Source organism: Blennius ocellaris (genome assembly GCF_963422515.1).
Source record: "Blennius ocellaris genome assembly, chromosome: 24".
Classification (NCBI taxonomy): Eukaryota; Metazoa; Chordata; class Actinopteri; order Blenniiformes; family Blenniidae; genus Blennius; species Blennius ocellaris.
The window spans coordinates 2,737,063-2,763,137 of NC_137673.1; the positions used below are offsets into that span (position 1 = coordinate 2,737,063).

Below are 26,075 nucleotides of genomic sequence, written 5' to 3' on the forward strand. Positions count from 1 at the left end.
TAGAAAATGCTGTCATTAATAATAGAAGAATTAATAGTGGGAACAGTTAACTGACTCAGTGAATTAACAAAAGGGGGACATGCAATAGGTCATTGTGGAACTCCACAATTGAAATTTTTAAAAACAATGTACTTTAACAGCAATTTCAGACGTTGATTTGAGCCCTGAGGAACATCTGATGTAAAATACAGAAATAGTGGACATAAGTTGGACATTTTAATTATTAATTTAGTGTACAAGGATTTTTTTCTGGCCGACTTCATTGTTTTTTGTCCCCAAAGATGTGTGAAACATGATCTTACATCCAGCTGTCGCTCAAACAGATTATTCATTAACTCATCCACACACAGAGAGACACAAAAAACTTCCCCTAAACGTGATTATATAATATTTATTATTTCACTCAAAACCGTTATAACAAAAGATTCCTACTGGTGCGCTCGACACAGTATCAGTCATTTATGTAACATAATAAACAAGTTAGGCAAACCTCTGCCTTTGTTGAATTCCGCTATTATAAAACTGACAATAATAATACACATGTAAACAATCAAATAAGACCCAGAGGAGACGACTGATTCCTCTTCTGCAGGTTCAACTTCTTAAAATTAAATCAATAAGAGCTTTTAACACCGACCCGCAACTTTAAAACAAAAAAAGTAAATCCAAAATGTTATTACAATGACAAGGCTAGTCAAAGTAATAAAAACAAAAAAACCCCAAGCCGTTATGCAGTTGAACAGTTGTTTCCCACCGGTTTCTTCACGTCACGTCTTCATGTGGTCACGTGACAGGTGATTGGTTAACGTCAAATCTTTTTTAAAGCTCCCATATTATATCGTTTTTCAACAATCTCACATAAGTGTCAGACTTCCAACAACATCGTATTCAAAGTTTATTTCCCAGAATCCAGCCTCGGTCCGGAATTCCAGCCATCTAAAAGTCCCTCCAGTGAGCTGGACTGAGAACAGGCCGTTTCTGTGTCTGTACCTTTAAATGCTGATCCGTTGGGTCTATTTTCCAGCAACGTTTGCGAGGAGAGAAAAAAAACGCTGCCCTATTTTAATTTCAGAGAGCAGAGCACATCTACCTGCGGGAGGGTCAACGTGAGTGAAGTCCTCCCAGGGGGAGTGGTTATTTATTTCCCCACGTGATGTCATGAGGGGAAAATCTCTGCACCGCCTGCATGAGCACACATTCTCCAAACAAGCAAGTGAGGGAGTTGACAGACTTTCCTCGCACGCGGGATATGAGGACGCATAATAATGCCAGAAAACCATTTATAAGGTGAATTTTGCCGATTGCGTGACCGTGAACGTCACGTGAGCGTGAATAACTGCAATATTTATTCTAAAACACCTCACTTACCAAAAATCTGACGAGCCCTGGATCATTGAAGTACCTTGACTGGCAGATAAAAAGTTGAAAACAGCCATTTATCATCCACCCATCCGCGTGTCGTCGGCTCATTTCAGTCGCACTGTTGAGACTGAGGATTTGAAGGTACCTCCAGCATTCCTCCATCTCCCCCTGCTCATCCTACGAAGCCTCCACCAGGTGGAAGCCCCCGTTCTCCTCCCGCAGCCTCTCCCTCTTGCGGGCCTGGACCAGACTGTAGACCACCGCGGCCAGCGTGTTCCGGTTCAGGGTGAAGCCCCGCCCACTGCTGCGCTCCAGCACGCTCCAGCGCTCCTCACGACTGCTCACGAAGAAGGTGCACACCTGCAGGACGCCGTGAGGTCAATGACAACATTCACCACCAACAGCTCTCACGCTCACAAAAAAACCTAAAACTAGTGAGATATTTAGAGGTTTAATTCTTCTCAAAAGCACAAGTTTTCCTATCAACTCAAAATATCTTGTAAATAACAATAAAAGTCATATTTAGAATCCCAAATCCTTTTTCTGATGTATGATCAAGATTTTCTCAAGTTGTTCTCACAGTATTTTATAAAATACTCACAGTACAGTTTTAACATCATCACAAGAGAGTATGACTATAAATATGAATATGAGAAAATACATGCTTTCAGATTTTTGTAACATATTTTAGCTTCAGGTTTCTGTCACAGTGATGAGAAATTAATTTATGTGTCATTTAAATGTAAAACTTCCTCGTATTTCAGGATACTTTTAAAACTTTGATACTTACCTTGAAATACCGGGAATTTTTGTTCCCATTCAGTAAAATGGACATTTACAACTTACTTGCAAAACTAAAAAAAACCTTATATCTGGATGAAAAGTTTCCTATTCAAGAGTCTTTCTCACATTTATCGAGTCAGTTTCCCTGACTGATGACACATTTTCCCCCTATGATATAAATTCAATATTCAATATTCAAAATTCAAAATGTGAAAATACTTTCTCGTTTCAATGAAATATGGAGTTTGTGGGACGGACTCACTTTGCCGTGACGCTCGCTGATGCCTTTGATGTGAATGTTCCCTCTGAGCTGCCGTAGGAAGCCGAGATCCACCAGGATGGAGCTGGTGGATTCTGGGACCTGAGGAGTGGGGGGGGGGGGGGGCGTGGTCTGTTAAAGTCCCACTGTTAGGCTCCGCCCACACACGCAGGTGAACTCACCTGGATCCGCCCGCTGACTCCGGTGCTCTCCATGCGACTCGCCATGTTGACCGTCGTCCCCCAGATGTCGTACTGAGGCTTACTGGCGCCGATGACGCCGGCGATGACCGGGCCGTGGGCGATTCCTTCACACCACAATTAGTTTGTTTTTCTAATCTGTCTTTTTACACTTTGCAGAAGAAAAGATGTCCGTCCCTCCCGCCTATCCATATGAACGACCGGAAGGTGCTGGGTGTGTGTGTGTGTGTGTTGTACGTGTGTGTGTGTGTGTGTGTGTGTGCTTACCGATTCTGAGCTGGAAGTTGCTGCTGGTCTGTGAGTTGATGTATCCCAGAGTGTCCATCATGGCAAGAGCAAACAGGACCAACTCACTGAGGTGATGCCAGCTGTCCCCACACTCCTGAACACACACGTACACACATAATATCAGAGCGAGAGCAGGAAGTGATGTCACAACAGGACTCACCTGTCGGTCGGGTGAGAGGCCTGAAGCTGCCATGTAGCAGCTGCCGATGGTTTTAATCTTCTCCACCTCCTCGAAGTAACACTCCTCCAGCAGCTGCAGACAGGAAACAAGGGAACACCGGGTCACGGCGTGTCGGCGGTCCACCGACCCGAGCTTGTGTGTGTTTCGGCGACCTGGTCGAAGTCACTGATGATGTGGTTGAGGAGTCGCAGGCACTCCACGTGTTGATCGACCAGTTCTTTTTGCTCGTAGAAATCGGAGAAGCCGGGAAGCGACGCGAAGAGGACGCCGACGCGCCGGTACGACTCCGAGTACAAGTCCTGAAGGAACGCGGCGTTTGACACGGTTAATCACGATACCGCGTCAAAACAAGCGCGCGGGGGGGGGGGGTGGAGGAGCCGCTGCACCTCGTTGTTGGCGGCTCTCTGCAGGAAGTGCTGCGCCACGTGAGCCGGCAGGATGTTGAGCAGGAGGCACTCGTTGTGTTCCCGCAGCTCCTGCATGTCCTCCACCTCCTTCCTCGCCTGCAGGCGCCACAGGAAGTCCAGCCGCGCCGTGGCCTCCAGCTGCCAAACCACAACAAGAGACAGGGGCGGTGACTTCGCGCCCCGGCGAGCGGCGGCGGCTCATCGTGTGTGACGGCGCCACCTGTCGGCTGTTGTAGAGGACGGCCATCATGAACATCAGCATGAGGACGATGCACATGCCGCGCCGGCACAGGTGGTGAGACCTGCAGGGACAAACCAGAGACACACGCAGGTGAGAAGCAAACCGATGAAGCAAATTAAAAAGAAAACCCCGCGTGGCGTACCGGTGCATCTCGATGATGTAGCTGTAGACGGCGGCGGCCAGGAGAAGGACGACGAGCTCCAGCACACAGCTCAGCCGGAGGAACACTGCGCAGGTTACCATGGCGACCAAACCGCTAAGCATCATGAACTGAAACATCGGCAAAACGTTCTTAGATTTTCATCACACACACGGACGTGACGTGACATGACGTGACCCTAACGTACCTCAGGATGTGTGCAGATGTTCACATCCAGCCAGTCGGACGGGGGCGGAGCCAAAGAGGAGTCGGGGCTGTCTGACGAATCACACCACAGCTGGAGGAGGGAGGAAGGAAACACTTAGGGCGGCGTCACGTCACCTGATCCGTCCGTTCTGAAGCAACAACGACACGGCGAGACCCACGATGTCGGCGGACGCCACGCCAACGTTGACCGTGATGGCGGTGAGCGTGAGCAGCGTGCGGGCACACTTGGTTTCGTGAACCCAGCAGCAGAGCGACTGCAGGAGGGCGGGGCAATTCTTAAGCTCCTCCCCCAACGTAAGCAGCAGGAGAAGGGAGTACACGAAGCCACTGACCAGGAAGAGAACGGCCATCGGAGGCAACCTGGACCGTCGGGAGTTTGGAGGAACACATCTGATTGGCCGGTGGTTTCGTCTTTGACATTTACGGTGAGCAGCTATAAAACAGTGAAGACGCCTGGCAGGTGTGTGAGCAACAGGTGTACCTGGGGGCGGGGATGATCACCTGGACGGCCATGAGCAGCAGCAGCAGGATGAAGGAACAAACCATGTTGGACTTGAAGAGTTCGTCTCTCATCTGTGAGTACTGAGACACAACCTCAGCAGGTTAGCCACGCCCACATCCAATCAGCCACGCCCATTAACAGACAGGTGGCCACGCCCACACCATTCGGTTCGACATGGCAGACAGGAAGTCAACGTTCATGGTCATCCTTCCTCTCTTGTACAACAAGACTGTAAAGTAACATGCAACAGTATGTGCAATAACCCTGCATCTATGCCACTTTATGTGTACTTTATCTAAGTCACTTTATCTACATCACTTTATCCAAGTCACTTTATCTAAGTCACTTTATCTACATCACTTTATCCAAGTCACTTTATCCAAGTCACTTTATCTAAGTCACTTTATCTACATCACTTTATCTATGTCACTTAATTGACCACTTGCTAGGACTGAACCTGCACTGCTAACACTGATATTATTTTTACTATAGTATGTTTATTGTACTTTATTCTACATTTGCCCCCCCATCATAGTTTATTTTCCTTGTATTCCATCTTACTGTATATTTTGCTCCCCTAAGAACTTATTATACTTTATTATAGTTTGTGATTTTTATCTACTTATTATTGCTCTTACTGTAAATATTTTTGGTCCTTAGAGTTCTTGATAGTCATTGTATATAAGATTCGAACTTATCTAACTGTTTGCACATTTCTTGTCTTTCCTACTACTGAGTGTCCTTAAGAGCAGAATGTAACAAGTACATTTCTCCTTTGTGAAATCAATAAAGGCTTATCTTATCTTATCTTATCTTATCTTATCTTATCTGGGACTCATCAGTTGAGGTAAACATGGCGGCGGTCCTCCTCACCTTTCCCTCCATGTGCGAGTCCTTGAACACCTGAGTGAAGGTGGTGATGTGCTCCTTCCTCATCCGCTCGCTGCTCCGCACCTCCATTGCCTGACGGATCCTCTTGTTGACCTCCCGCGACCCCGACCGCTGCGACGCGATCAGATTGGGCAGCTGGGTGAGGGAGCCGTTGGTGAAGGTGGCAAGGATCTACGGCGGACGCAAACGCAGAGGTCAAAGGTCACGGCACTCCCTCCGGGAAACCTTGGGCGCTCTTCCGGACTCACAAAGTTCATCCCCAGGATGTCTCCGAACGGCAGTTCGGCGCTCCACGTCGTCATCTCCTCGTAGCTCGTGCGCCGCGCCCTCGGCGGCTCGGACTTCTCGCGCGGCGCCGGCCGTATCAGGAACGTGTCCACATCGTGTTTTCGTAGAAACTCGCTGCGCTCACGGCCGTGCCCCGTCTCCACCTCAAAGACCCCGCCCAGGCAGTCCAGGGTTGCCCTCGAGATGTGGATCTGCCTGCGGTGGGGGGCGGAGCCTAACATTAACACCACAGTGTGAGTGATGCAGTCTATTTCATGTGTGCGTATTTTCAGACCCAGGTATCCCGGCCGCCTCCAGGCTGGTGGCCACGTCCACGTCCCAGCTCCAGATGTCAAACTGCCATTTCTGCAGGCCGAGGATGCCGCACAGCACCGAGCCCGAGTGCACGCCGATCCGCATGTCCACTTCCTGCTGCAGCTCCCGACGCACATACCTGCAACACAACAGGCACCACCACGACATCAGCGAGACACGCAAACAGACATACAGTACGTATGTGCACGTGTGCGGCTGCGTGTCCGTACCGGATGGTGTTGATCATGCTGAGGCCCATCTCCACGCAGCAGCGAGCGTGGCCACGCTGAGGCTCCGGCACGCCGGACACGCAGTAATAACAATCCCCCAGGATTTTAATCCGCAAACACTGATGCTCCTGCACACATGAGGCAACATCCTGCTCACCAACTTCCGCAGAAACATGCCAAGACAACAAAACAAACAGCTGACATCACTAATTGGGGGGGGGGGGGGGGGGGGGGGCGGCTTGGTGGTTGCCATGGAGACCTGACCTCAGCCAGCCTGTCGAAGCGGCCGAAGAGCTCATTGAGCGTTTTGACGACTTCGTGAGCAGAGAGAACCAGCGAGAGCGACGTGAAGCCGATGATGTCGGCGAATAAGATACTGCAGGGAGCAAAGAGGAAACACGAAGAATTAACAACATGACAAGGAAAGACACTCAATGTTTCCAGCCACAAGGGGCAGCAGATACAAGAGTAAAATAATAAACAACTACTTTGAGACACAGTGTAAATTTGCTGAAGGAGCTCTCCAGGGTGCTGATCTCGGTCCACTGATTAAACCTGTGTGTCAGTCACTCTTGCAGTTTTTGTTTTCAGAGTTTGTCTGAGCTCAGGTCTTTACCTGACGTCTTTGTAGTGGTGGATGTAGATTTTGTGAAACTGCTGAGGCAGCAGGTACTCGTCCACGGCGGCCATGTCGCCAATCATCTCCAGCACCAGAAACCGAGGGAGGATGGACATCACCAGGCGCTCCTAGCAACACAACAGTTTATACAATACAGCAATGTGTTTAGGATTGTACCTGTGTGGGGGAGGGGTTTAGGATTGTACCTGTCTGGGGGAGGGGTTTAGGATTCTACCTGTCAGGGGGAGGGGTTTAGGATTCTACCTGTGTGGGGGAGGGGTTTAGGATTCTACCTGTCTAGGGGAGGGGTTTAGCATTCTACCTGTCAGGGGGAGGGGTTTAGGATTCTACCTGTCTGGGGGAGGGGTTTAGGATTCTACCTGTCTGGGGGAGGGGGTTTTGGATTCTACCTGTGTGGGGGAGGGGGTTTAGGATTCTACCTGTCTGGGGGAGGGGTTTAGGATTCTACCTGTCAGGGGGAGGGGTTTAGGATTCTACCTGTGTGGGGGAGGGGTTTAGGATTCTACCTGTGTGGGGGAGGGGTTTAGGATTCTACCTGTGTGGGGGAGGGGTTTAGGATTCTACCTGTCTGGGGGAGGGGTTTAGGATTCTACCTGTGTGGGGGAGGGGTTTAGGATTCTACCTGTCTGGGGGAAGGGTTTAGGATTCTACCTGTCGGTGATTCTCGCGCTCCAGTCGGACCCGCCCCTCGATGCAGCGCCGGGTTTCCAGGAAGGCCTGCCTCTGAGTCCGGTCCGACAGGTAGTGGATGAAGAGGCCAGCTGTGTTCATGGCCAGATACAGGAAGGCCTTCGACAGCACCTGAACAGGTGAACCAGATCTCAGGATCGTGAAATGATCTCAAAGTAAGTGAGTTTGTGGGAAGAGTTTCCTCACCTTTCGGATGAAGCTCTTGTCACTGTAGTGACAGCAGGTGTCCACCATGAGGTGCAGGGTGGAGGTGGTTGCCCCGGCGATCATGGACCAGAGGAGGGGGAGGGGCAACAGCGTGTAGGTGGAGAAAAGGGTGAAGAAGATGTACCAGGAGTGGTCCGTCTCCGCCCAGCTGAACACGCCCACTAGCACCTGCACCGTCTGAGACGCCCAGCTGACCACCGACAGGTGACGCAGCCATCGAGGCGATGACATCACTTCCCACCGCGCCACAGTCAACATGCAGACCACTGCCCAAAGTGCCACCGACAGGCCGGCCAGCCAATGGGAGGCCACGCCCCCCCACCCGGACGGCCTGGAGAGCAGCGAGACGAGGATACGGGTCAGGATGTCGATGGCGTTGGTGACGACCAGCGAGGTCCGTCTCTGAGATGAAGAGAACTGCAGATAGAGCTGCTCCAAGTCAGCTGACCTGCGGAACAACAAGAAACAGGAAGTGGACTTTCAAACTAACAACTACAGCAGTTAATAGGAAGCGGTTTTATTTAATATAATAACTTTTATAACTGAATGATTTTCCTGTTTGCCGAGGTGATTTTGTCTTCACTCCAAAGCTAAAATCACAGTGATTACTTGAAGGTGTGCTGCAGCGTGGGAATGAACACGCCTCGCACCGTCGACCCGTACGACACGAAGAAGTCGGCGTCGCTCAGCGGGTCGTACTTGAACTGAGTTGGTGCCGAGATCCTGGGTGTGGTCGGGTGGATTCGAGCCGCCGACGAGCGGCGCTTCTGCCACAGTGAACCATGAGATGCCCTGTTCCGGATCTGCCTGCAAGACAAGCAGCAGGGCTCAGCTCGTACCGCGCTCAGGCAGTGGACACACGGCCTGCTGCCACTGGGGTCACTGCTGACCTACCGGTTGATGTCGGCGATGTAGGCGTCTGTGACAGTGATGCGGTGGCGCCCCCTTTCGAGGCCGCCGGCGAGGCGCAGCGGCAGGTTGTGCTGGTCGATGATGTTTCTGACGGCGTTCTGCCAGAGGAGCTGCTTCCGCCGCAGGCCAGGGGCGGGGCTCACACACGTACTAAAGGTGATGTCACCTGACTGCCGTGACGCCTCACAGTCTCCATTCCCCATCACTCTGAGGCCGTCGGCCATGGTTACCAGAACGAGGCCCGCCTCCCAGACGAGCTGGGGGGGAAAAAAACCCGACATGACCAATTGAAGTTCAGGACAAAGTCAAGGAGACACAAAACAACTACACAAAGATACAACACAACAACACAAAACAACTCCAACAAGCAAAACAAAACAATCACAGACAATCACAGACAAAATGACTGAAACATGCCAAGAACCTGAGTTTGTTGTCGTTTCCTTCCACAGTCTCTTCTTCACTGGTTGCGACTGGTTTGACTGAACACAGGGCGATTCGAGTCTTGCTCTTCATCATCTCGAAGCCTCGGCTTCATCGCAGCGTCTGTAAACAGTCTGTGCTGTGAGTTGGCAGAGTTGGTGAAAGCAGACGGTTTAACTCTGAGGGCAGGTGGGACCAATGAGCGGCTGCCACGCTGCGCTCTGATTGGCTGCCGGCCACAGGAAGCTCAGAGCCTGTTAGAAAGCAGTTAGCAGGTGGTTGGTGTGTTTTCGGCAGGTCGTCTTGGAGTCTGTCAGCGGTCTGGTACCCGCTGCTCAGGGGCTGAATTGAAGGTGCGACGATATTGTCCCAGCAGGAAGTTGACATTTCTGGACTTCCTGCAGAAGATGCACGGCGAAGGCGGGGTCACACCTGTGACCTCTGGCTAATCACCAACCGGATTGGAGGATTATTGCGACGGCTGCCAGGTGACGGCAGAGCTTTCACCTGAAATAAACCCAAACGGAGCGAGTACTTACTGATGAGGCGTGTCGCTGTGTCACTCCCAAACTCCTTATTTTAGCACATTTCCTCTATAAACCCTCATTGGGTTGTCTTCATGGTTCCCGGTGGTTAATTTCCATCTTCCTCTTCGTCGGGCCGGAACCTTCGTCTCAGCATTTAAATGAAACGGAGAATCAAAGTCAAGTGGAGCTGAGCGAGTGTTAATCACTGTAAACGAGACCAGGGCCCACTCATTAATCTCTGAGATTACCTGTGTGTGTGTGTGTGTGTGTGTGTGTGTGTGTGTGTGTGTGTGTGTGTGTGTGTGTGTGTGTGTGTGCGCTCAGGTGCATGATGGGATTGGCCCACCTCCAACCAGGTCACGTCGTATTTGTGTTTGCTGCGAGATCAAAAATAGAAAGCACTTTGATCTGCTTTCACCAGATGCTTACAGATAAAGAAAATGTACGTAAACAAACACTGAAGAAGTAAAAAAAAAAAAATTGTGTGCGGCATTTTCACGGAACAAATTCACATCATAGCAACAAAATGGAATTATTCAACAAAATAAAAGGACTTCACAGAACAATTTAACTCAGTGAGGGAACTAATGACAAATATTAAATGCTCTTTTATAAAAAGTGAGATTTGCTTGCATTTCAAGGAACTAATGATTTGATTGAAAGAAATGATTAAAATATGTAGAACGTGGTGAAATATAAGGAATTAAAAATTTGATTAAAGAAATACAAAAATGATGTTTAAGGCAAATCAAAGTAACTTCAAGGACAAACTGGATGTTTCGGGGAACAATTTGGTTACCCGAGGGAATTAATTACCATTATTAACCACTGGAGGAAGGAAATATTAGAACTATGACCTAGAAAGATGAATTTCTACTAAAAAAAAAAAAAAAACAACAATGAGAACAAATTAGATTCAAGGAACTACTCAGTTAAGGGAACTTAACATTGCCTTGATGTCGTACTCACAAGACTCTACTACCAGTGTACTGATGTGATTAATTTAATGCAAATTTAAAGTCGCAAACTGTTGATTAATCAAATCCGTTCCCATAAATCAAAGTAAACAAGAGCCAAATTGGAACTTGATGAAATATGAACACATCAACCTCCAGTAAACCGTATGCAAATGATGTATATTAAAACTGATCGCAAAAGCAAACCGAATACGTGAGAGTGTAGTTTCAGCCGGTTTATTCAGTCCTGTGAACATACACATTGAAATATAAAAATATGGAGACACATTGAGTCGTAAACGGGCACAAAGTCGACCTTTATCATCATCATCATCATCATGTAAACGTTCACGGTGAACTTCGCAGGAGACAAACTCGAAATGAAAAGGAGACAAAATTGCTTTTTTTCTCATGAAAAATGTGAAGAAACCTGATTCAGGGTAACAAAATCAACATTTAAAAAAAAAAACAACTGACAGAGGGGGATTCTTTTGGGAACTAAATAACATGGTGGGAACTATTTACAGAGTGAGAATAAAAATGTGATGCAGACAAAAAAACTTGAGGGAACACTTTACCAAGAAATGAGAGTTGGCAACTGGACAAGGCAAGACATCAACTGAGAGAGACGACTGAAAGCTTCAGGGAACTAAGCAGTTGTTTAAGGCAGCAGAAATGATGAAGAAAAGCCAACAGAAAGCAGTTTGAGGAACTAATGAAATTTTGAGTGTTGTAAAAAAAAAAAAATGGCAACATGAGCAAACAAAAAGGCTAATTAGCGAATCAAATGATCCGTTTCAGGGAACTAATCCATTGATTCGAAAACAAATTCGTATTGCAATGGAAGAGGTTTGTCATTCAAGGGAACAACTGACAGAACAGCCGAATGTTTAAATATGTTCCTCCAAGGCAAACGACACGTCAACTTACTGGAAATATCAGGGAACAGGCATAGAATGTGTAAACGACCAAGTAGTTTTGGGGAACTAACCAAGAGAGAAAACAAATCTGATTAAAGGGAAGAAAGATCATGTAAAAATGTTGTAAGAAGTTCGGAACGTTAGCGCTGAGATGCTGGACGGACACTTCTATTGTGTGCTGTCAAAAAAAACGGAATTGAATTAAACAGAACTAGTTTCAGGGAACTAAAGTAATTAAGTTCATTTCTGAGAATTGTTGGAAAAAACAGGCAACAACAAACAAAATCTAAGATGAACCAAACAGACACATTAGAAAATGCGAGAAAACAGCGTGAGAAATGTAAAGGAAGCAGATGCAGGGAACACATTTCCCTGGAAATTTAAGGGAACAGACGAGGCCTTTGTTCCAAGAAGCAGCAGCGCTTTTCATAAATACTTCACATGCACTTTGATGACATCACGCGATTCCAGCAGGTTCCACGTGTCCAGTAAATATCTTAAAACGTGTCGCCGGTACCTTCAGGCTACGGTTTGATCACGACGTTATCAAAAACACACGACGCTTCAACCTCTGAATTCTAATTTCATCGTCACGATGGAAACTTTTTCTCACATCAAAGTTTATTTTAAATTATTTTCAAATCTTTAATGGCGAATAAAAACTCGTAGGTTTAATGTCTGCTCCAATACACGTCTCTTTGACATTTTTTTAAAAATAAATAAATAAATAAATAAATAAATAAATAATTTAAATCTTTTTAGTATTCTGGCCCTCTGGAGCCTCCTTACTCACTTTCTGATGCAGGAAATCAGTTGATTCTTCAGTGCTGAAGACAAACAACATGGCACACGACACATGTAGGCTAAACAAACAGTCTGTGGGGGTTATTTGATGTTCTTCAGCAGAGACGTGCGAGCGTTCACCACCGCCTTGAAGGCGTCCTCGCTGCCCGGCGCCACACATTTATCCGGGTGCAGCAGCACCGCCAGCTTCCTGTACGCCTTGTTCACCTCCTCCCTGTAAAAACACAAACGCCGACATAAACACAAGCAGGGAAACACAAACGATGGCGACGGGGGGGGAGGGGGGGAGGGGGGTGGAGTCGGCCTGCCGGCTCACCGCGTGGCGCCCGGTTTGACTCCCAGCATGTCCCAGGAGTCTTTGCTGTTGCGGATGCGCCGGATGGTGTCGGCCTGCTCTTTGGTGAAGCCCACGTTGACCTCGGCCACCGGGCGCTTCCCGCCGTTCTCGCACATGTCGGTGATGGTGGAGAAGAAAGCCTGGAGGGTGGAGGGTGGAGGTGGGGGGGGGGGGGGTTAAAGCCTTTTTGGGAATAACCCCTACCGCAACACAAGGAACTCCCCTCAGTGCGGCGAGTACCTGGAACATCTCGTTGATGCCCTCGCCGCTCTGCGCAGACGTCTCGAAGTAGGTGAAGCCTCGAGACTCCGCCCACAGCCGGCCCTCGCCCTCGTCGACCACACGCCGCTTCGTCAGGTCCACCTGAGACAGACAGACAGACAGAGAGAGAGAGAGAAAACAGGCCTTAAGAAATATTCTAAACGCGTCCAGCCGAGTGAAGCTGGTTTAGAGCAGGTGTCGGAGCCTAAACGCAGTTCATTGAGCTTGGTTAAAAAGATAAATGATTTAAGTTGAGCTAAAACAGCAGAAATGTAAGACGTTTAATTTGGTAGGAATTAGCAGGTATTTTAGTTCACATGGGCAATAATGTAATAAGTTAATCATTTAAAATGTTGTGGTTGATTTAAGTGGATAAAAGTTTAATTATTATTATATTATTTGCAATGTTTGGGAAGGGAGAACTGTGTCACGGTGTTTTCTGGTGCCTCTGCACCTTTAATTGTTTGTTGATGCTCCCGGGTGGGGGGAGTTTGCGGGTGGGGGGAGTTTGGGGGGGTTACCTGTGACAGGAAGTCAGGCAGGTGAGGGTGGAGCCGCACGGTTTTTTGACCTCTCTCTCTCTCTCTCTCTCTCGCTCTCCCTTTTTCTTTTGTCTCTTATGTCTTGGATGATTAATATTGACCGGATTTAACGGACCACTTACATAACATGGAACACCTTTGGACATTTTTTCTGTCCCACCCTTTTGTTTGTTTCTTTGACAAGTAAACTGTTAAACCTTACCAGTGGGCCTGTGGATTTTTCTTTTTTACTTGTTTACGATGTGGATGGAGGAGAGGAGACGAGAGAGAGCGTCAAGCTAAGGCCACATCTCAGTGGAAACTACACCAGGGGTCGGCGACCCGCGGCTCCGGAATCTCATTGGTCCCACTGCAGTTCATCCCGGAGGGACGTAAGGAGGCAAGGCCACCCAGAGCGCAGTCCCGCTACAAAGAGTGGTAAAATGTAGGGTCCTGAACGACGCAGCGATGTAAAGTCATTACGCAACAATAATGGATGAAGAACATAGAGTTGCGGCTGCAGGTCATGACAGCGGCTCAACTGGTGTCTGAAGCTGGGAGCTTCCTGTTCCTTTCACAGTAAAACTGCTGCACTGCCGAGCGCTGACAATTCCAGGAGGTTCATTACAGACTTGTTGAGAGCGACGGAACATTCTAGTGAATTACACAACAACTACAGGACATTAAAGACACAACACTCACACTCATGGTTCTAACAATCCACATCTCCCACATTTATCTTCCATTTTAATAATGTGTAGCAATAAAGGAGCTGAGAGCTGCAATGCATTATGGGAGTTTCTGTTTGTCGTGTTTTAAATGTAATTATTGGGGGTTATGTTAGGTTTGTAGTGTCGGTAACAATTGTGTTTTTGTTGCTTAGTTCATGTAGTTTAGTTTATTAGTTGTAAGTTGTCAACCAGCAGTGAAGGAGGTTTTGTGTGTAGTCTCCTCCTGGCATGGTCTTCCTGTGGGACTGTCAAAATAAAATGTGTGCGGCTCTCTGGGTGTTGTGTTCAGTGGAAAACGGGACCAAATGGCTCTTTGAGCATTAAAGGTTGCCGACCCCTGGTCTAGACTCTCACCTTGTTGGCACAAACGATGAAGACGATGCTGTCCATGTTGGCCTGAGAGCCCATTTCCTGTTTCATCTCTCCCAGCCAGCTGTCCAGCGCGTCGAAGCTCTCCCGCAGGCCCACGTCATACACCAGCAGCACGCCCTGGCTGTCCTTGTAGAACTCGTTACGCACCTGCGAGACGACGCGCAGGGGAAAGCACCGGTTGAAACGACTGTAAAACGTGAGCGTTAAAAGACTGTGATGAAGAGTCCGGCTCTCGCCTCGTAGAAGAACGGGTGTCCGGCCATGTCGAAGATGTTCACCTTGATTTCCCGGTCTCGGACCTGGACTCTGTTCAACACAAACACCGTAAGTTTCCCTCAGACGGGCAAATATCTAGACTTCAAATATGTGGCTGCACTGACTTGGTGACTCCGTAGTCGATGCCGATAGTTGCCAGATACTTGGGGACGAACCTCTTCTCACAGTAACGCTTGATGATGCAGCTCTGCAGGAGGAGAACACAGGAGTTGACCATCTATACATATACACAATACAGCAAGTTTTCACTGAATTTGCATTCAATCACCCATCGCATTAAAAGAACCCGAATCTCAGCCTTTCATTCCATTATAGCAGCACATTTCCTGGCTGACAAATCAAACTGTGTGAATTATTCAGACTGAAAGGATCCTGTATGAGCTCATGTTTTATTCAACCTTTCATAACCAATCCATATTCCTGAGCTGCACATCAACACAAATTCTCTGTTTGTATTTGATGTCTGCCAGTGAAATGGTCGCCGATTGGTAAACCCACGTCGTCTCTTTGTAAATAACTCGTGTTTTTGTGGTTCTGGGCGAGAATTTGCGAGCGGATGTGAAAAATATAGATTTTTTTGACGGAGTCTGGCATGAGATTAAATCACACAAATTCTCGGGTGAATTACAAAGACAACAACATTAAATATTCCCTTTAGGAGCTGAAACACGCTCCACGAGCTCGTGTGAATAATAAACGTGGACTTTGGAGCAGAAATAGGATTTTGACGGGAGCTCCTCGCTTCCCGGAGCTTCCCGGGAGACGCTGGGCGGAACTCCGTTGCATCCTGCGGTTAAAATAAGCTTTCGGGCTCCTACCTTCCCAACCTCGGCGTTTCCGAGGCTGATGACTTTGACGCGCAGAGACTTCTTGTTGTCTCGTCTCTTCGGCACGTTTGTTTCCATCCGGGCGTCTCTGAAAAGGCTCAGCTTTGCGGTGAACGTGTTGCGGGTCGCGAACGAGACGCAGCGGGAACTCAGTGTTGACAGCTGGGGGCTAACGGGGCGAGCTAGCCGTTAGCACGGCGGACATTAAACACCCACAAACAGTGGAATCGTCGCTTTTAGGCCAGCAAACCGCATCGTTTCACTCCAGCGGGCGCGTTAAATGCCTTTGTCGGGCTGCCATCGTGAAGACGCGCTCACACAGACGCTCTGACAGCTTGGTAGCCTCATAGCCTGGCGACGAACCAGCGACAGCGAGCTAACGCCGGAAGACAAACACGTCTGCTGCTTTTCAAAATAAAGAACGCATTTTACGATACATTTTTATTCACTCTGTAAAAAAACAACACATTTTCTATTTTACTAACTGTTTCTAATTATTATTATTATTATTATTATTATTATTATTATTATTATTATTATTATTATTATTATTATTATTATTATTAATAATAATAATAATATTTTTATTATTATTGTCGTTGTTATTATTTATTATTTATTTTTATTATTATTGTTATTATTATTATTAAAGGGCAATAAATAAAATAAAATCAGAAATTTCATATTTGGTCAAAACACAACCACATTTCTTGATACCCAACACTTTTTTTTTTTTTTACAAAATTGAATTATTCTCATTTTGAAATTAAAATAGACATTTTCTATTCACAATCCCTCTACTATCCACTACATTTCATTTCGTATAATTCATAGACTATTCTGTCTATCATGTAACAGAAAACCTCATCGCAAGTTTCAAATGATATGAACTTTATTTTGCTTCAACAGAAAATGTGACAAATGTAAATAGTAGATAGAGACAAGAAACATAATTCAAAAATTCACACACATAAATTCTCAGGAATAGCCATCAGAATGACACAACAGTCTAATGTCAGTCTGCTGAAATACAAACCTCACGAGGATGTAGAAATATAGAATAACAGTAAAGTGAAGATGATAATAACAGCAAAGGTTATGATGCTGCAAAGTGGTTTAGTCACATTTTACTTTCCAGTACTAATATAAAGCTTGTGTTCAAACCAAATGAATTCGCCAAAGCTTTTAATTTTTTTACGATCAGAAAGAAAGGATGTGATTGACTGCTGACTTGAGTTGCAGACAAGCGTTAATGTTTTACAGTAATTCTTTCATTTTAAAAAGGACGTGGATTTGAAGTTTTGACATTTAATTATTGATATTAAAATATAACCATCCTCTCGACAAAAAAGTGTGTCAATATTAAATAAAAATGTCAAAATAATAAAGCTGTTTCTTATTTGGATACAAATGTAATAACTAATAATTATGCTGATGTTACAAACACACTCAGTGAGGATGAAAGTATTAAAGGAAGAAGTTTTTATGTCTAAACAGTCAAAATGTTAAAATTATTTTTCTATTATTTTATTTTAGAGGTTGAACACTTTCACTTCCTGGAACTACAAAAAAGAATCTGGTTTTGAATATTTCATTTTTGTCTTCATAAGACGACATCAGATGCCTGAAACCTTTTCTTCTGTGGTGGTTGAACCGTTAGCGAGCAGGAAGCGGCTGCAACGGTAGTGAGTCGTACGTTTCTCTGGTGGCGGGGCTCAGACCCTGGAACAACACAAACAGATCAGTCACTCATGAAACAGTCAACCAACCAACCAACTAACCAACCAACCAACCAACCAACCAACCAACCAACCAGTTAATCAACTACCCAACCAACCAACCAGTCAATCAACCAACCAACCAACCAACCAACCAGTTAATCAACTACCCAACCACTCAACCAACCAGTCAATCAACCAACCAACCAACCAACCAGTTAATCAACTACCCAACCAACCAACTAACCAACCAGTCAATCAACCAACCAACCAACCAACCAGTCAACCAACCAACCAACAAGTCAACCAACCAGCCAACCCATTAACTGATCAAAAAACAAATTAACAAACCAGCTAACTGATCAAGGAACGAACCAAACCAGCAATCAACCAGCCGACCAACTAAATACTCAACCGACCAACCAAAATCTGAACAGACCAGGCAACCAAATAACTAAATTACCAGCCAGCCGACTGAGAAATAATGGAGTCGCCAACCAGTCAACTCATCACTAATGAACTAAACATTCAGTTCACCAACAAAGCAGCTGGTCAGTGACGTGTCACCTCAGGATGTCTCACCTGGTAAACCTGCTCATTCTTCCTGTGACGCTGTGAAAACATTGACATGAACAAACATTAAAAGATAAATAATAACGATGCATCATAAACACGTGACGCTAAAGATTTTCTGTGAACCAGTTCAGGAAGTAAGAAAGAGAAAACGTGAGTCTGGTCGTTTCTAAACTCTCACCTCTTTCTTGACGGGAAGTTCTCGGTATCCTCCGTCGTTCCGTTTGGTCAAATCCTGCAAACGGGAACATCGTTACCCTACAAACACTCTGTAATACTTCTGACTTGTGAAAGGACAGAAAGGTTTGTTTTGTTTTTTACAGTGTACGTGGAGTCGTCAGCCATCCTGCGGTTCTACGGAATCAAAGCACAGGACAAACGTTTGTACAAGATGTTCACGGTTGTTTTTGGGTACGTCTTCAGTTGCTTATGGTTCTTTTAAAGAACCGAATAACTTCACAGCAGTCTGACGACGGATCACGACTTCGTTACTCACTCGCGTTCTCTCGGCGTCCCTCATCAGCGGAGCGTACCCCTCAGTGTCCTGACCTTTTAGATCCTGAACAGAAAAACGTCTGGACCAGTTAGAACCGACGACCGTTTACCCCACAACCGGAACGAAACACACTTGTGTCCGAGACTCACGCTGTAGATGCCCTCCTCCTTCGCTTTGGGTTTGAAGAACTGCGAAAAGAGAGCAGTCAGTGAACACGTGACGAACAAAGAGGACCAACAAGGTCCGACTCCGACACTCTGGACGCGTCCCGACTCACTCGCTCCTTGATGAACATGCCGGTGATGATGATTCCGTAGAGTCCCAGGAAGCCGTCCAGGATGTAGCAGAGCTGCGGTTCGTAGAGGGACATGGCGCCTGCTGGACGGAGACAGGAAGTTCTTTAGAACCCGTTTTATAAGGTTACGACCCGCCAAGGCCACTTTTCTCTCTTGAATCGTGGCAAAGCTGGAATGGCGCTCGACAAACGATGAGATACGTCAACAGAGACAGACGACTGTGACGTTTGGAGCAGTTTCTTCCTCTGTACTGAGAAAAGTGGAAAACAACACCGTGTGTCACAGTCTCGTCATCGTTTGCGCACGAAAAACAAAACCGTACCGATTGACTTTTTCCTTGAAGAGACTCAAATTCTTGAAAAAGGGACGTCGATGGAGCCGAACTGAAGATACTGAAACTTATCAAGACACGAATCGCAGTCGTTTTATTGGCGAGCTGCTTTAATCTCTGTGGTTTCAGGATTTCCTCCCTCTCATCGCATTCTTTTATCTCAATGGCGTCACGAGCGCCTTCCTGTCACATGAACACAAACCCTTCAACATTTAGCCCCGAATGACTGAACACTTTTTTTTTGTTAAGGAGTGATTTCTTTTTTTTTTTTTTTTTTAAACACGGAGGCCTTTCCTTTGACGAAACATTTAATCAAACTGGTTTTCTTAAAGTTTACTTTAGTGTGCATCGTGAGCGTTTCAGTCTGAAGCTGCGACTGTCTGCAGGTTTTTATACTTTCTGCTTGATGCGACAGAAAAACCACAAAAACTGCAGCTTCCGGAGCGTTTCAGTGACCTCGATTCTCCTCACACACACATACACACTTCAAACACACAACTCAAGACACATAAACACAAATACACACAAACACTCATGAAAGCTGTTTAGAAAAATAGATTTTAAGGTGGAACCAATTTCCAAAACATTTAAATGTTTTGTCTCGGTTTTAACTGTCGTTTCGTATTTATTTTCTGTATTTTAAGAGATGAACACTTGTGGGGGGAATCAAACAGGAAACTAATACACAACTTAAATGCTGCCGCTTCAGAATTCTATGGTTTTAAGCTGTTTCTCTAAACTATTGTTGGATCAATAACATTTTGAACACTGCATGGTTTCAACTGGAAATCAAACGAAAATAAAAATTCTAACATTTCATTAAGTTATCAAAGAATTTTAATGACAAATCCAAACTTTTAACAAAATTTTAACAGGTTGAAGTGGAAATAAACTGCTTTAAAATGGATTTTCATATCAGATTTCACCAATTTTCATGTTTCTATGTAAACATCCTTCACTTATTCTCTCTGGATTAGTTCGAGTCAGATAAAGTTCAACATTTTCTTTTTGGCTCAACTGATTGAGTTTCAGCAGTTTTGCTCTTTGAAGATTTTAAGCTTTATATTTAAATGATTTGAAATGTTTTTACCTGCTGGAGAAACTGAAGAGGACGATCACCAAAGAGTCAGAGTGAAAAATGCAGAGGAGGAGGAAGAGGAGGCGGAGGAAGATACAAAATGAAGAGGAGGAAGAGAAGTTCTGACAAAGCAATAAAAACAAACCTCTAACTTTGAAATGGCACCAGAAATGGTATTTTTCCCCAAAGTTTTTCCAAAATCTTCCCCAACAACAAGAAAATGTTCCAAACTTTGTCATATTTTCTTTTTGTTTCTGACAATAATCGACCACATTTAATAAAAAGCTTTTATTACACAAATAAATGTGCTGATAATTCGCTAAACGTCCCTCACAGGGTGTGAAGGATTGAATTGGAGTCCTTGTCCAGGAGTAACGACGCGTGTGGCCAGCAGGAGGCGCCAGACCTCCTCTCAGCCCATCGCCGTCACCACGGCGTCACACAGGTTCCTCAGTCGCCCCTGCGGCGCTCCGCTCTCGGAGCGCAGCAGCGTGGCGGCGGCGGCGGCCGCGCGGTACGGACAGAAGCGCTCCCCGAGCAGCACGTCGCTCAGCTCGCCGCTCAGCCGCTCCGGGAGCCAATCGGCGGCGACGTCCAGCCCGCAGGAATCGATCCGCCCGGCCTTCACCTCCATCCGCAGCCGGGCGGAGCGGCGGGCCTGCGTCTGCTCGTCCAGCAGCTGGAGCTCAGTGTCCAGGCGGAATTTAGGCGTCCGGCCGAACGTCCAGTCCCAGTGGCGCAGCTCCGCCGCCATGCCGCCGACCCCGGGGAACGCGGACTCGTCAGACGGGTCGACGACGGCCGATGGAACGCCGGGGCCAAACTCTGAGGGTCAAAACCACAAACACCACATGATGAGCCGTCAGGACGCCCGTCCTCAACGACTCCACCATCAACTCCACCTACCAGCGCCGTACTGCTGCTCCAGTCCTTCGACAAGCTCCTCCCACTGCAGCGAGGGGGCGTGGTCTAACAGGTTAGCGACAGGCGAGGGGACGCTGGGCGTGGCGTTGCTGAGGATCCCGGGGCAGGAGGGGCGGAGCACACTGGAGAGGGCGGAGCGATCCGCTGAGTGCAGCAGCGTGCAGTGGTGGTAGGAGGTCGTCCGGCACAACCGGGAGGCGGTGCCTGTAAACAACAGCAACAACGACGAGGTCAACAAGAGCTGAAATACAAAAACAGAAATGATGGAGACAAGAACAGAAGCGAGGGAAACTATGACGGCATCAAAAATACAGTAGAAACTAAAACAACCAAAATAAAGTCATTGTAAACAAGAACCTCCAGACAAAGATAAAACAATAAAAAATAGATGATCTGCATCAATAGAAACAAGAAGAAAACTGTGATGTCATAACCAGAACCAACTAAGGAGGTCAACCCTCCGGCCCTCGGACCGCCGTCCTACCGGAGATTTTGTAGCGTCCGTTCAGTAGGATGTCGAGTCTGTCGGTGGCCTGAACCTCCAGTTGTGGGCGGAGCCTCATCAGTGCGTCGGTGACGACCTTCAGGTTCCTCCGCCGGTCGTACGCCTGCTTTGAGGCGAAGAAGGTCAAGTTGAGGTTTCCAAGGTCGTGGTAAACCGTCCCACCGCCGCTGCGCCGCCGTGCCAGCGGGACCCCGGCTGTCCTCATCACGGGCAGGTTGCACTCGGTCCAGGGGTTCTGGTGGCGCCCAATGACCACGGCGGGCTGGTTCCTCCACAGCAGCAGGACGTGGCGCCGCTGCAGGTCCACGTTGGCGTCGATCCAGTCCTCCAGGGCCAGGTTCTGGTACACGTCGGTGGACTGAGAACGAAGGACCAGACCGCCGCCGCCGCCATCAGAGTCTTGGAAAAGCTGGCTGCAGGTGGACGACGCTCGCCGACCTCCAGACAGGAGGATCAGGAATGACCTCCTGAGATGGGCCATCACTGGGTTTCTTCATACCCAGATGTTGAAAACACCTGCACCGCAGAAGAACAGACATTTAGATCAATGGAATTATTTTTGATCATTAAATCACAAAAGTATTTTGAATATATATATTTTTTTAAAAGACGTAAAATGCTGTATTATGTAAAGTTAAAAAAAACTATGCTGAAAATATAAAAAACAAATTTAAACTGACGCGTGTGACGTCACGGACGCGTCCGCTCCCTCTCAACGTCCTCTACGTCACCCCGTCGCACTGAGCTTAGCTTTAGCTTCTACCCGGCGACCTCGCGGTGTCAACGAACCTTTTGTTCATTTTAGGTTGAAAAAACATGAAAAAAAAAACAAACTAGCGACTTTATTCACGGAAACATGTATAATTACTTCTAAACCAAGAGAAAAACAACGGACCCCCACCTGACGAAAGTGCGGCTAAGACACGGATGTGACGTTTAAAGGCATCCGGTTCTTCCTTTCAAGATAAAAGCTCGTTCATCTAAATGATGGTGACCAGAGTCCACATATGCATTTATTATGAAAGTGACAATGGTGCGTCTGCCGGTGTGTATCTTCATATTAGGTCGAACTTGTGAGCTTCTTCAATCTGATCAGCAAAGGTTCCGCTTTTTGGACATTGACGAAAATACTGGTTCAAACACGCAAATTGGAAAGAATAAAAACAAAACAAAGTATAAACAATACATTTAAAATATACAATAAAAAAAATACCACGCAAAAAATGAACCAAGTGAGATTTGTTTATTCTTTAATGAATGCACTTTTTACTTTCACAGCAGAATAACTATTTTGTCAAAAAACTGTTTTTATTATACCCAGTGCGACCCGAAGATACAATTTGCAGTTTGTTGTAACATCCTCTCTTCTATGTAGCCTGTCTCAATAGCAGTGGGCTGTAGTTTGACACCAGCCTCATTGTGTAGTAAACCTTACGAATGAAAAAAAAAATAGTCCTGAAAAACATTCAGTCTCTTAGCCAATATTCAAACTTAACTTGTGAAAGGACAAATGCATCTTGTATTGTAGAATGACCTTTTGAATACACACCCCCAACCCCCACCTGCGATTCACCATAGCAACCAGTGTGAGTAGGTGATTGGTCGTTTTGAAAGCCTCTGTCTCACACAACCATCCATCCATGCAGTTATAGCTTAAGTTTAAATCTTATTGGTCTCATTCTTAGGTGGCTTTGTGGTTTTGTCATTTCAGCCTGTGAATTCGTCATCGTGGGGAAGAAGCAGCTCGTTGATCTGAGAGAGGAAGAACACATGACCACATCCTGACAACACACACCGACACACACAGTCGAGGCGAGTCGATGATGTTTCAGGTGAGAGTTTCTTTTTTCTATTTACTCCAAAAATTAACAAAATGCTGAGAATAAAACCTGTGACTCTAGATGTTTTCAATGATTTGACTCATCTACAATACTACAAATTAGGTTTTATTGTGAAATCTGATGACAAAGTAAAGTATTAGTATAAAGTAGAATATTAAGAAAATGTTTTATCAGCTGTTTTCAGAAGAAACCCACAAACAATTTAAAATATTGAAGTGAAATGTAGTTTTTGTCACCACGTTAGGAGCGGCACAGCGTAACGTTTATCTTGCATTCACACCGACTCATTCAGTGTCGTCACAGAAGTAAAGATCAGATCAGTAGAGCAACAAAGCGACGGGACCGTCGACACGTCGGCATCAACAAACACTCAGAAATTCACTTTAAGGTTTAATCTGTAACCCGGGGAATCACAAACACAACATCTCATGAGCTTTTTCATTGCTTTTTGACAATTTGAGCTCAGACGACCACAACTAACCAAATTGGACTCTGCAGGTTTCCATGACGACCGCACCCAGATAAAACGCAACTTGCTGGGTAATTAGACGACGTGCAGGTGTGTGTCCGCGACATGTCGGACACCTTTTCCACATTCTCTCCTCCTCCCATCATGCAACACTCCTACCAGGCGCAGCCACCTCCTTTCATGCACTCGCCTCTTCATGCCCCCCCTCACCTCCCCCACCCTCAGGTGAGCTCCCCTCACCTCCCCCACTCTCAAGTGACCTCCCCTCACCTCCCCCACCCTCAGGTGACCCCCCCTCACCTCCCCCACTCTCAAGTGACCTCCCCTCACCTCCCCCACCCTCAGGTGACCCCCCCTCACCTCCCCCACTCTCAAGTGACCTCCCCTCACCTTCCCCACCCTCAAGTGACCTCCCCTCACCTCCCCCACCCTCAGGTGACCTCCCCTCACCTCCCCCACCCTCAGGTGAGCTCCGCCTACCTCCCACATTACCAGGTGACCTCCCCTCACCTGTCAGCTCCTCAGGTGAACTCCCCCCAGAGAGCACGCCCCGAGGCGACCCCCCTCCACCTTGTCCACCAGTCCCAGGAGAACTTGTTTGACTTCCCCCACCCCGAAATGACTCCCACTCAAATCCCAGCCCTCCCCCAGGACCTCCTCTTTGGCAGTGATCCCAGTACAGATTTCAATCACCCAGACTGGGACGGACCTGGACTCCCTTGTCTCCTCAACGGGGATGGATTGTCGTTCCAGGTAAGGCCTCCACCGTCCCCCTGCTCATTCCTGTTGACCGGTTCTGAGCTGATGTTCCGACTGTCCCCGATCTGATCCAGAACCAGACTTCAGTCCTCCTGGATGAAGGTGCACAGCTGCCCTACAACACTCACGCACACTTCCAGCACTTTGCGCCGGGTCCCGTCCAGAACCCCTGGGGGGCTCTGGAGCCGACCCAGCCCCAGCTCCGTTGCTCTCCTCTGGGCTCCGTGTCCGAAGGAGGACCCCTGGGAGGATGGAGCTCCATGGAGGGCCTCCCAGACATCCGCTTCTTTAACGATGCCCCTCAACCATTTTATAGCCCAACGACACCTGGGCCAAGTCCTCATTATCCGTCAACCTCGGCTCTCCTCGGCGCCGGTCCAGCCTTCCACAGTCAGCAGAACTTCGGCTACTCTCCGATGGAGTCCCATCAGCAACTCCTGCAGCAGCAGACCAGCTCCTTCCCAGTCCACCCGGAGCCCAACCGCCGCCCGCCAGGTCTCCTCGGCACCACCAGTCTGTTGGAGGACGACTTCTCTCAGCAGGGACGAGACGTCAGACTGAAGCAGAGAGAGGAGGGCGGTGGAGGAGCAGTGCCAGAGTCCAGCTGGGTAGGTTCCTCACCTCACACCGACGGCCTGGCCCACTTCCAAACCCAGCATCACGTTCTGCTCACCGCCCGACTCCATGGATAAACAAACACTCATTATTTTGAGAGAACTACGTGCCAGGTTCTGGTAAAAGTAATGACCAAGTGGTGAAATCAGTGATTTAATAGATAATCACATGTGCTGATTTGACGTTTTCTGGACATTTTCAGATGAAGCTGGTGAAACCTGAAAGCAGCACTGAGGTCCTGGAGTCCAGGTGACCCGAGTGATGAAGACATTGCTGTGATGATGACGATTGTACCACATAGTTTTCTTTCTAATGTGTGTGTGTGTGTGGCAGGCTGCTGTGTCTGGTGTGTAAACGTGACTTCAGGAGTCTGCCGGCCTTAAACGGTCACATGCGTTCTCACAGGAACACCTGGTTGAAAAAGGTCCAATTCCTCACATTTTTCATATGTACATTGATCAAGTGAGCGATTCGCTGCTTCCTTGTCGTTTTTTTGCAGAAACATATATATATTTATTTCTTTGTCGTCCAGGATCCGTCAACATTGAATAAATGCGCAGCCTCAGTGGTGATGCCCGTCACGGTGCCTGTCCAATCACGCGGCGCGTCCAAGTCTTGGAGGCGTGGCCACAAGAGGAGCAGCACAGCTGGAGGCGGAGCTCTCTACCGCAGCCTGATGCAGCTGGACGAAGAGGAGGAGGAGGAGGAGAGGGAGGGGGAGGAGGGGGGAAGACTTGGCAAGAAGGGCAGTGATGGAGGTCACTACCTCCCTC

General features: G+C 47.3%; 4 protein-coding genes across 6 annotated transcripts; all 4 read right to left on the bottom strand.

Annotated features, from left to right (window-relative positions):
• Positions 1 to 1,539: 1,539 nt before the first annotated feature.
• On the bottom strand, positions 1,540 to 8,966 carry LOC308147781 (adenylate cyclase type 8-like; the record flags this gene model as incomplete). Its single annotated transcript, XM_080520114.1, has 22 exons — positions 1,540 to 1,722; positions 2,408 to 2,506; positions 2,587 to 2,711; positions 2,872 to 2,986; positions 3,053 to 3,145; positions 3,226 to 3,372; positions 3,460 to 3,618; positions 3,701 to 3,782; positions 3,864 to 3,991; positions 4,069 to 4,158; positions 4,247 to 4,448; positions 4,570 to 4,670; positions 5,464 to 5,652; positions 5,730 to 5,964; positions 6,044 to 6,202; positions 6,294 to 6,421; positions 6,558 to 6,669; positions 6,910 to 7,040; positions 7,585 to 7,734; positions 7,810 to 8,278; positions 8,440 to 8,637; positions 8,725 to 8,966. 22 exons carry the CDS (start codon positions 8,964 to 8,966, stop codon positions 1,540 to 1,542), a joined length of 3,537 nt encoding a protein of 1,178 aa, XP_080376240.1.
• Positions 8,967 to 10,869: 1,903 nt separating this feature from the next.
• dnajc27 (DnaJ (Hsp40) homolog, subfamily C, member 27) lies at positions 10,870 to 16,045 on the bottom strand. The gene is made up of 7 exons (XM_080519507.1): positions 15,689 to 16,045; positions 14,975 to 15,057; positions 14,831 to 14,900; positions 14,577 to 14,741; positions 12,950 to 13,072; positions 12,689 to 12,849; positions 10,870 to 12,586 (listed from the first exon to the last, which is right to left on the bottom strand). The coding sequence occupies exons 1-7, from the start codon at positions 15,773 to 15,775 to the stop codon at positions 12,454 to 12,456; spliced, it is 822 nt and encodes a 273-aa protein (XP_080375633.1). The 5' UTR covers positions 15,776 to 16,045; the 3' UTR covers positions 10,870 to 12,453.
• Positions 16,046 to 17,282: 1,237 nt separating this feature from the next.
• Positions 17,283 to 18,861, bottom strand: cd247 (CD247 molecule). The gene is made up of 7 exons (XM_080519854.1): positions 18,762 to 18,861; positions 18,634 to 18,672; positions 18,485 to 18,547; positions 18,310 to 18,342; positions 18,170 to 18,223; positions 17,998 to 18,027; positions 17,283 to 17,419 (listed from the first exon to the last, which is right to left on the bottom strand). Exons 1-7 carry the CDS (start codon positions 18,852 to 18,854, stop codon positions 17,354 to 17,356), a joined length of 378 nt encoding a protein of 125 aa, XP_080375980.1. The 5' UTR covers positions 18,855 to 18,861; the 3' UTR covers positions 17,283 to 17,353.
• A 1,612-nt stretch (positions 18,862 to 20,473) lies between these two features.
• lipt1 (lipoyltransferase 1) lies at positions 20,474 to 22,548 on the bottom strand. 3 transcript variants are annotated; one of them, XM_080519523.1, is made up of 4 exons: positions 22,520 to 22,548; positions 21,598 to 22,134; positions 21,096 to 21,317; positions 20,474 to 21,014 (listed from the first exon to the last, which is right to left on the bottom strand). In XM_080519523.1, exons 2-4 carry the CDS (start codon positions 22,097 to 22,099, stop codon positions 20,602 to 20,604), a joined length of 1,137 nt encoding a protein of 378 aa, XP_080375649.1. In that variant the 5' UTR covers positions 22,100 to 22,134; positions 22,520 to 22,548; the 3' UTR covers positions 20,474 to 20,601. The 3 variants fall into 3 exon arrangements, with proteins under 3 accessions (XP_080375649.1, XP_080375651.1, XP_080375650.1); XM_080519525.1 differs by having other exon boundaries at positions 22,514 to 22,534; XM_080519524.1 differs by lacking the exon at positions 22,520 to 22,548 and adding an exon at positions 22,299 to 22,408.
• Positions 22,549 to 26,075: the final 3,527 nt, after the last annotated feature.